General features: G+C 61.4%; 1 protein-coding gene across 1 annotated transcript in view; it reads right to left on the bottom strand.

Annotated features, from left to right (window-relative positions):
• The window catches only part of MYO1C (myosin IC), a 24879-nt gene extending 15931 nt beyond the window's left edge, over positions 1–8948 (bottom strand). The window contains exons 1-3 of the mRNA XM_010861668.1: positions 8456–8948; positions 812–967; positions 573–689 (exon numbers count right to left, since the gene is read on the bottom strand). Of these exons, the coding sequence (XP_010859970.1) occupies positions 573–689; positions 812–967; positions 8456–8530 (348 nt within the window). The 5' untranslated portion in view covers positions 8531–8948. The remainder of the gene's footprint in view (positions 1–572; positions 690–811; positions 968–8455) is intronic.
• Between the last annotated feature and the right edge of the window lie 1561 nt (positions 8949–10509).

Below are 10509 nucleotides of genomic sequence, written 5' to 3'. Positions count from 1 at the left end.
GGGAATCCCACAGGAAGGACTGGGGGTGTACCCTTGAGGACAGGTGACCCCTCCAGGATGTGGGTCAAGGGAGATCCTTCACAGTTGAGAATGAGAGTCATATTCTGATGGAAAATTGAAGGGCTCACTCATGGGTGAGGAGATTGGAATTCATTCAGGTGAAGATTGAGGTCATTCATAGGTAGGGCTGGGAGGTCCTTCAGAGGTGCAGGTCAGAGGGTCACTAAGGTGGGAGGGCCATGTCCAGGTAGTGTTGGGAGAATAAGTCACAGGTGTGGGAATTCCCTGGTGGTTTAGTGGTTAGGGCTCCACACTTCCATTGCAAGGGACATGGGTTCAATTCCCAGTCAGGGAACTAAAATCCCGCAAGCCACACAGCAGGGCCAAAAAAATAGTCCTGGGTGTGAGTTGGGGTGGAGGCTAGGGGGATCCTGATGCAATAGAGAGATTCACCTTGGGTGAGGACTGGGTATTCCTCAGAGATGTGAATTGTGATTCATCCCAAGTGGGAAGGTGGGTGGAATCATCTCAGGTGGTGATGCTGGGGGGCGGGGGGAGAGGGGTGTCACTCACAGGTGAGGTGGAACCTCATAGAAGCTGACGCCTCGGTAACGCTCCATGTGCTGTCGGCTGTAGATCTGCAGGTCTCGGTAGGGGTTGACAGAGACCAGCACCGGGCCAATGTAGGTCTGGGGGTCAGAGGAGGAGGCTCAGAAGTTTCTCCCAGAGGCCCCAGCGCCGCTCTCCCGACTCCCTGCAGCCCTGCATCTGTGGCCCCCTCGCCCCCTCCGCCTTCCCACTCCGGCCTCACGTAGATCAGGTTCTCCCGGAAGCGCCGTCGCAGGTTCTCGATGAAGGCAGCCTCGCTGGTGAAGTTCTCCAGCAGCACGAAGTCCTGTACCCCCACCCGGTCACGGGCGGTCAGTGCGCTCTCCATGGTGACCCGCACCCCGTCACTGCCCAGGGCCTGCAGGGACGGGCCACGGGAGAGAGTCAGAGGAAGCAGGGCAAGGGAAGGGCTCTTCTCCCCTTCGCCACAGCCTTGAGGACTGAGGGGGCAACCAGGGCACGCGAACACAGGGCACACCTGAGAAACAGGTGCCCCAGGCTGGGTAGAGAGGGCCTGGACGACAGAAAGCTGGCACACGGGACACTGGGGACATGGGTCCGAGAAGCAAGGCCACCTGGGCACGTGGGCCGGAACACGGGCCACTGGACACACAGGCCCCAGAGGACATGGGGCCAAGGCCGCTGAGTCCAGGGAGGGGCTGGTTTGTGTAGAGAGAGTGAGGGGTGGGGGAGTGATGTCATGAGAATAAAAGAAAGAATGCTCTGTTGACCTGGGACAAAACCCCTCCTCTCTCTGGAAGGCATCCCAAGGAGGAGGAGTTGAGGTAGACCAGGTGACTTCAAGTCCCCTAGCTCTAGGCCTTGTGTGACAGGTGCTTTGTAGGACAAATCGCATGGAGTGAATTCTACAAGCAGGGTGGGGCTGTCTCTCCCCCTCTGACTCACCAAAATCTCCAGGGGGAGAGAGAGGGTCTAGGGACCCAGCAAGGGGCTGCACCAGGCGTCAGGAGAGAGATTCCCCTGGGGCAGGGGCAGGGAGACCCTCACATCCCAGCTGGGCTCACCACTCACCCCAGAAGGGGGCCCTCCCTCCCAGAGCGGAACCACACCCTCCCCGCCAGCTGCCAGGCTCCCCAGACACCCTCCTCCACTGGGAGTCCTGAGAAGTCTCAAGGGAGCAGGGGTTTTACCAGGGAAAACCCAGCTGGCAGCAGGAGCCCATCAGAGGGTAGGAAGAAGCACAGGCTCAACAAGACCCTCACCCCTCACCACACTCTTCAAAAGGATCTGAGAGCTCTAGGAAATTGACACCAAGAGTGTCAAGGGTCAGGGAAGAAAGAGCAAGCTGGCCGCAGGGATAGGGATCCCCAAAGAGGCCACCAGGTCGCCTCCAACCGCAGACCACCCAGATCTTGGGCGGGGGGCACCCCTTTGGGTCTGGTCGTGGCCCTGCCTCTTCTAGGCCTGCCCCTCAGCGCCCCCCCCTCCACCTCTCTAATTCTGTCCCGAAGCTGCTGCCAAATCTGACCCAAGCCCCCGCCCCCTTGCCCTCTGGGTGGCGGGTCTGGGAGCTCTCAGACTTCCCAGGGAGTTATTGGCCCGGCCTGGGTCCGAGCGCCTCGCGGCCCTCCCGGCCTCGGCCTCCACTCTCCTGCAACTTTCCGGGACGTTTTTCCACCCGAAATTCCTGGGCCGCGCCCGCTTCCTGGCGGGGCGGAGGCGGCGCCGCGAGGCCGGCAGGGACGCCTGGGACCCCCCCCCCCGGCCCTGCCCCGCACCCCTCGCTCACCGACGCCCGGTAGCGCATCCTGCCCGGTCGGCCAGGCGCCCGTCTCCGCGGCCCGCGCCCTCGGCCCGGGGTTCGGCGGCGGCGGCGGCGTCACGAGGGAGGGCCGGTCCTCCCCCCGTTCCGCCTCCGCTAGGCTCGGAGGCGTGGGACTCCCCTAGGCGCCCCCGCCTCGCTCGGGGGCTCGGACTCCGGGGTCCCTCTCCAGTTGGTAGGGGTGGGGCAGGCGCTCAGTGCGGGGGACGGGGGGAAATCTAGCGGCGTGGGTGGGGACAGAGCGGGGGCGGAGCTCCCGGCTGGGCAGGGGCTCCGCCTGAGTCAGGGTTTCCAGGAGGGACGTCGTCGGTTCTCCCAGGGGTGGGGCCCGGAACCCACGCGGCCGCTGCGTCTACACCGACCCGGAACTCACTTCCGGGCTCGTGTCTACACTGCGCACTAGGCCAGGCTGGGGACTCAACTCACTAGGCAGAGAGGCCCGTGGGTCCCGGAGGAAGCAGGATTTCCCTCCCCCCCCTCACCCCAACCTCGAGTCCCGGGAAAGTTAAAAATAGAACGAAATGTCCAAATACGGCCGTCGTGCCCAGGCAGGCGGAGCGTCGGTGCGGGGACACTGTCCACCCCCCACCCCGTACAATCTGGAGGGTGGGTCCCACGTCTTTAAACCCAAGAAAATCTCTTGGGTTCACAGAACACTCGCCCGAGGGAGGGAGACGGCCACAGGACGCCTGTGCCCAGCGTCGTTCGTGTAGGGCCTCCACGGAGGGCTCAGCTTTCCATCTGGGAAATCCACGGCCCGATTTCCAGCATTCGGAGCAATACCCTTCCCCCTACCCCGGACACCCTGACTAGGCTCCCCCCACCGCGCCCAAGGGCTCCTCACCTTTCTTTTTCTTCTGTTTGGTGGGGGGACTCCCTCTCTGGATCCTTCCATATTTTCTGCCCTGGACACCCTCCAGCTACCCAAACCAAACCAGCCTCCAGCAGCCCCATCCTCGCTGAGCTCTAGGTGCGCAGTGGGCAGCAGCCTGCGGGACAAGTTTAGCTCAGATCCCAGGGCAGGTGGGGGTGTAATGGCTGTGCTTAGTCACTTAGTCGTGTTGGATTCTTTGCGACCCCATGGACTGTAGCCCTCCAGGCTCCTCTGTCCATGGGGATTCTCCAGACAAAACTACTGGAGTGGGTTGCCATACCTGCCTCCAGGGGATCTTCCCAACCCAGCGATCCAACCCATATGTCTCGCACTGCAGACAGATTCTTTACTGTCTGAGCCACCAGGGAAGCCCCGTGTGATGGCTAGTGCTTCTTAAAGGCCGGGCTACTTCTCACAAGCGGTATGACTGCCAGCAGGTCATTTCACTTCTGGAAACCTCTCCTAGAGCCTTGAAATGAGACTAACCTCTGTCTCAAACGGCTGTTGAGAAGCCTAAGATAAGGCACCCAGGCACCTCCCAGACCCTCAGTAAATATTACTTCCCTCTCTGGCCAGACACTCTCTGCACAGGCTTGGAGCAGACGTCTCTCTTCAATGCAATGCTAAGTCCGCTTCAGTAATGTCTGATTCTGCGACCCTTAGGGACTGTGTAGCCCACCAGGCTCCTCTGTCCATGAGATTCTCCAGCCAAGAATACTGGAGTGGGTTGTCGTGCTGTCCTCCAAGGGATCTTCCCCACCCAGGGATCAAACCCGCATTTCTAATGTCTCCTGCATTGGCAGGCGGGTCCTTTACCACTAGCGTCATCTGGGAATCCAGTGGGAACAGACATACAGAGCCAGGTCCTGGGTCAGACAGGTCACACTTGTTATCTAGCAGGGAAAGCCCCTGAGGCGTGTCCCTCGGCCAATTAGAAAGAGCTCTCCAACTTCACCTTCATTGCACCTGACAGATAAGGAACCAGAGGTGCAATAATGCAGATGCCGACTTTATCCTAGGGGGCAGAAGGCAGGGTTAGGACCCAAAGCCCTAGCCTGGCCCACACTCTTGGACTTAGGCACCCCGGGGAGGGAGTGAGGTGGCGGCAGGTGCGGGCTGCAGCCTCTTGGGGAAGGCTTATTACTTTGATAACAACAGCCCGGCCAGAGCCCGCGGGACCCCGCGGCGGGGGGCGCCAGCTGGGAGATGGGGCCCTCTGGAGGGACAGAGGGGACCGAGCGCCACCGCGCGCAGCTGGGAGATGGGTGGGAGCGGAAGGGCGGGGCTGGGTCTTAAATGCCACCAGCTTCGGGCTTCGGTCGGGAGGAGGCCCTCTCCGCGAGGCCCCCAGGGTGAAAATGCAGAAAGAAAGAGCGCGGAGAGGACTCAGCCTCCCGCTCAGCTGGAGTGGGGAGGTACTTGGGGGACGGGAGGAAGAGGGTAAAGCCGGTGCCCACCGGGAGCACGGCTCCGAGGGCCGTGCAAGCACCGGGTTGGCGCGGCTGGCCGTGGCCCGCGGGCCCGAGGGGAGGGGCTGGCAAGGGGGCGTGACCTGGCGGGTAAAGGGGCGTGGCCTAGTCGCCGAGGCTAGCGGCTGGAATGAGGGGAATCCGCGCACCGAGGGGTTTGGCCGGCCACCCCCGCCCGAGCCGCTCTGCCGCATTCCCGGGATGCCCGCCGACACCCCCTGAGCCGCCACTCGGTGGCGGAAGGAGGGGGCGGCTAAGCGGCTAAGCAGGCCAGGCGAGACCGCAGCCCCTGGCCAGCGCCACCGGCCATCCCGCCCCGCTAGGCGGAAGCGCCTGTCCCGGGGGAAGAGGAGTTAGAAAGGCGGCGGTGGGGTGGGGGTTGGGGTGGGTGGACCGAGAGTGTGAGAGACACCAGGGCTGCAGCGCCTGGCGCTTCCTGCGTTCGGATCGCTGTCTTCTGGTACTACCTTCAATGCCCTTGAACTGAGCCTTGAGGTCTGGATTATTACCCCCATTCTACAGACAGGGAAACTGAGGCTCAGTAGACGAACGTCGTGTTCAAGATCCCAGGACTAGTAAAAGAAAGGGTGGCATTGGAACTGGAAAGTCTACCACTGTCTATTCCTGTAGGGCTGCCTAAGGGGGAGACGCCTGCTTAGCCCTGGCAGATTTCCCAGCTTCTCTGTTAGGTTAACCTGCTACCTGCCAGGCTGTGACCTTCCTTAGTGAACCTGTGACTGCAGTGCCTAGTATCCACCTTTGGCTGTGTTGTGTGAGTATTGACGTGTAGGCCTTGGGAATAGCAGCTAGGGAGTGGGCCATGATCCTTGGGTCCCCAGCATGTCCCTGAACCTAGGGGCTGGCTGCAGACTAGGATGCAGCCATGCCTCACCTCTGAGTGACCCAGGACTTATTTTCCAAGGCTGCCTCTAGGTTTCATTCCATCTGGAGAGGGGTTTCCCCTAAAAGCGGGGATGGGCAGACCCAGCAGACCTGGATTATTCCCCCTGTTACCTAGTATGGGCCAGGTGCCCCCAAGCCTGTCCTCTGGGAGGGTAGTGAGCAGCTTCAGGGGTTCCTTCAGGCCAGGGCTATGGAGGTCTGGAGAGGGTGTTCTGAGGACCCTCAGATTGCCGCTAGAAACTGGTTTCCACTGGGGGTAGCCTCCCAGCCTGTTGGGGCAGCAGAAAGTACCATAGCCTATCTTACCCCCAGCACATGCTGGGCACAGAATAGGTGCTCGACTTTTCTTTTTTTAAATCAAACATATCTTAGGTCTGGGCCCAGGTTGCCCCACCTAGGACTGTTCCAGACTCAAGGGAACTGTTGTAAGGGGGAATGAAAAGGAAAGACGAGGACTTAGGGGTTCTACCTGATATCTCATGGACCCCAGTCAAACGTTTACACTCACGGGCCTTTTGCCTGCCAGATGCCTCTACCTGGGGGTCCAGTAGAAGTAAACAAAGTACCTTGCCCCCTAACCTGTCCTCCTGGTTCAATATCCCATCTGTTGAGAGGAGACAGGCACCTCCAGCTAGTTGTCACTGCCGGGCATCAAAGGCCCTGCCCTCCTCCCTCCGCTCCTCACACGGAGGAGTCACCACCTGCCTACACCCCCCCCCCCACACACTTTGTTCCTCCATCACTGTTGTGCCCCTGGATGAGGCAAGCAGCCTCCAAACTGGCATCCCTGCCTTCCTCCAATTCATTTTCCTGCAGCCTCCAGTGGTATTTACAAATGCAAATCTGATCAATTAACGTCTCATGTTAAGAGAGTGAAGGTTCCCTATGCCAAGCACACCCACTGCTTCTTGCCAGGCCCCTGTTTGTGGACTTCAGCCGCCCTCTGTGTCCTCAGTTTACCACTGCTCCGGAGTTCCTGTGTGGCCACAGGGGTACCCTCTCCAGTGCCTTCTCTCCCCACGCCTCCCTCACTACCCCACACAGCCAAGAGGCGCTCTGCGGACGACCCTGCCACCAGCCGCCCGGCTCTAAGCTTCACGCCTTTGCACCTGCAGCTTCTTTGGCCCTCGCACCCAACCCCCTCCCCACCTGACTGACTCTTAGTCATCCTTGAAGACTCGGGTCAGGTATCACTTCCTCCAGAACCCCTTCCTGACTCCCCGAAACACACAGCCCCCTCCTTGTCGCATTCCGCTCTAATCGAAGGTTTCCTAGTCCGTCGCTCCCAGGAGATTGCCCCCGCTCCAGGCAGGCACACAGTAGGGGCTCAAAAACTGCTCGCGGACGCCTGCGTGAATGAATGAATCACAGAGCCCGGGAGTGTGAGCAGAAGGCCGGAGCGTGCCGGGCGTTGAATAGGCCGTGGGCCAGCCATTCATTCTCTCATTCATCTCGGAGCCCCCCAGCCGGCGCACACACGCAGGGGCCACTCGCGCGCCAGGGCCCGGAGGCGGGGAACGGGAAGGGGCGGGGCCGGGACGGCTGCTCCGGAACCCGGAGGCAGAGCAGGCTGCCCGAGGGCCCCAAAGGGCGCGCAGGGTGCCTGAGTCCCGCGGCCCCAGCCGCTCCTCACCGCCCTCACGTTACCCGCAAACAATCTGAGTCTCCAACAGGCCGAGTTCCGGCGCCACCAGGTCCTGGGACCCCCGCAGCGGCCGTGCAGAGCCTACCCGCAGCCCCCGCGATCCCTGCGCCGGCGACCCTCGCCTTCCGCACGGTAGCTCCGGGACTGGGTCGCCGCCCGGCCGCTTACCCTCTTCTCCATCCTGCCTACGAGCGAAGCACCCAGCTCCCCCGGGCCACGCGGCTGCGGCCCGCCTCGCGCCCTGTGTACCCCACCTTCTCGGCTTCTCGGGTGCGCGGGCGGGGGCCAGGCTAGGCGGCGTGGCCGGCTCCGGAGTCGGCGGCCCTGGCACGCTCTCCCCGCCCAGGGCCCGCCCGGGGCCGAGCCGCGGCCTTTCGTCATCCCAGGCAGGGCCCAGGCCCCGGCGCGCGCGCGCACCCTACGGCCCCGCCCGGCCGGCCTTGGCCGGGCTCCGGCCCCGGCCCGCGTCCGTGTCCGCGGGGGGCTTGATGCAGCACCCTCTGCAGCCCGTTCCCCGGGACGAGGCGCGTCACAGTCATACACACACACACACACATGCACGCACGCACCCTCCTCTGTCGACGACCTGGCCCACTTGCTGCAGTGCAGGGTGGCGGGGTGTCTTACACGTTTCTCCTTTCTCACCCTAGTGCGCCTTTGCAAACCCGACCCTCCCCTGCTTGCCAGGCCAAATAGTTCTTCCCCATTTGCGCCTGCCTGACTCTCTTCACCCTCCTTCCCCACCCTCACTACTGCTCTGAACTGGCCAGTGTCAGTTTTTCAAGCCAGATGGGAAAGCCGGGAGGTATTAACTGAGCCTGTACTATATGCCACCTGGAACTTTATACGCACCGTTCTTTAGATCTCGGAGCAGCCCTGTCACCTCCGTGTTGTTAACCCAGTTCATAGCCCGGCCCACTGAGGATCAGGGAGCTGGAGGAGAAGGGAGTCAAACCCAGATCCCCACTTTGAAACACTCGGCCCCTGGTGGGCTTAAACCCATCCCCCTTCCTTCCATTTACCCCTTCTTGTCCGGTCCCTTCACGTCCTACCAAGGACCAGAACGCTTCCCCACTGCTCACCTCTTCCCCATGGAGTTTGCTTGAGAGGGGGCTTCTGGGCACTGGGGAGACACTCCCACCCTCCTCCCAGCCCAGAGCATCCCAACTTACTAGCTTGCAGGGCCTGTGCGGGTGAACCACACGGATGATCTCCCCGGTAGGTATCAGCTCCACTTGCAGCGCCATTCCGCCTGTGGAGAGCCAGCGTGCCGAGCTCTGGGACCTCTGAGCAAAAGCCCGCCTGCCTGCCTGCCCGCTGGCTCTGGCTGTGCCCGGAACCAGGAATCTGGTCTCACGCTGGGATGGCCACTGGGTTCAGCTTCAACTCCTGCCCCAGGGGATGGGTCTGGTCCAGTGCCTCAGGACACAGCTGGAGAAGCCCAGGTCTGATTGGGAGGCCTCTTGGCCCAGCAGGGTTGGGGCAGGAAGAGGAGGGGCTGAGGGATGGAGGAAATGCCTGTTGTCCCAGGTAACCAGAGGAGCTGATGCAGCCACCCCTGGGGGACCCTGGGCTCCAGGTCAAAGGGTAGGAGGCTGTTCCCCCAGCAGCTCCATGACCGGGCCTCTCCTGATGCCCTCTCACCAATGTCAGCTGGAGAGCACAGTGACCACTCCCCAAAATCAGAATGTACATCCTGCCCTGAGCCAAGAGGAGCCGTCATTAGGCACTGCGCCTTCTGCGTGTCCCCACAGCTTGCCTGCCACCCGCAGCAGCAGGTGAGCCGCTGGGGGTTGAGAGGCCAGGGCTGCTGGGGACTGGCCATGTTGGGCAGAGGGAGTTGGCTGGAGAGTCAGAAGGGCACCTTGAGGAGGCCCCTATCCTACCCTCCTCTGGAGCCTCGAATGCTTGAGACATTGGTCCCTGGGTTGCTTGGCCAGCCGTGGGGAACCTTAGTCTTGTTTGCTCCCTACTTTTCCATAGCACCCTCAGTGCTCCCCACCCCCAAATGTTCCTGTTTTTCTATCTTTATTGTTGCTCAATCACAGCTGACACTTTCCTGGCCTGGGACTGAGCCCTCGGGTCTCTGGCCGTTCCTTATAGGAAGGGCAAAGTGAATGGGCGAAAGCGACCTTTCCAGAGGAAGATACTGGCAGGGGAGGGGTGGAGTCCCGTGGGCCTGCGCTGGCCTTGACAGCCCCTCTCGGGCGGGCACCTTCCCCCAGGCACCCTTCCTTGCCTCCCCTCAGCTTCCCCCGCCCAGGAAAGGCCAGCAGAGCTTCCTTCCTTCCTCCGGGAAGCACATCTATCCAGGGCAGGATCATCCCAGCGGCCACACAATGGCCCTTATCAGCCGTGGAGCCAGGCGCAGAGACCCAGCGCACACGAAGTCTCACATATTTCCTGTTTCCACTCGGCGGGTCAGGGCTGGGCCCAGAGCGGCCATATCCTGACTGGGGCCAAGGGGAGGGAGAGCAGCCCCCCTTCCCCTTCCCGCCTCTCAGTCACTGCTGGACTCAGCCCTCCTGGCCACAAGAGGCAGGGGTAGGAGTGTGTGAAGACAGAAGGGCAAAGGGGAGAGGTGGGCACGTACAGGACATGCATGACCCAGAGACAGAAGGAGAAACACGGGGATCCCTGGAGTCAGGAGCCCTGGGGTCCTGCCCCAGGGCTGCATCGATTAGTTTGAAGACCTGGGTAGAATGTTTTGCAATTGTTCTCACACAGTAATCTTGCGAATTGGAATGCTATTTGTTATTTTATAGAAACTGGGACTCCTAGAGTAGGGTAGAGGAGGGTACCCTACTCGTAGAGTAGGGGAGAATAGGGTAAAGCAGGGACTCTCATTCGAACCCAGCTCTTGACCCCATTCCTGTGTTTCTGCATGACACCACCGTTCAGGGGATCACGCCATTTCTCTGAGCTCTCGCTTCCTCCAGCTACAGAGGAAGGGTGGCAGCACCCATGATGCTTGTGCATGTGAGGAGACGTAGGGGACTTCCAGGGTTGGGCTCCTCGGGTGTGTGTGTGTTGTGGGCAGAGAAGTTACCATGGGGACCTCGGGGTAGAGGGATCTGGGGAGAGGTAACATTTTCGGAGAGCTTTCGTGCACCACTACTACTGAGCCCGGAGTGCAGCAGCTACTGAAGCCCGCACGCGCCACAGCCTGTGCTCCACCGTGAGGAAGGCACCGCAAGAAGCCCGCACACAACGAAGAAGAGTCGCC

Source organism: Bison bison, unplaced genomic scaffold (genome assembly GCF_000754665.1).
Source record: "Bison bison bison isolate TAMUID 2011002044 unplaced genomic scaffold, Bison_UMD1.0 scf7180017864472, whole genome shotgun sequence".
Taxonomy (NCBI): Eukaryota; Metazoa; Chordata; class Mammalia; order Artiodactyla; family Bovidae; genus Bison; species Bison bison.
The sequence above is the reverse complement of the archived record's forward strand: the minus strand, read 5'-3'. Positions and strand labels throughout refer to the sequence as shown.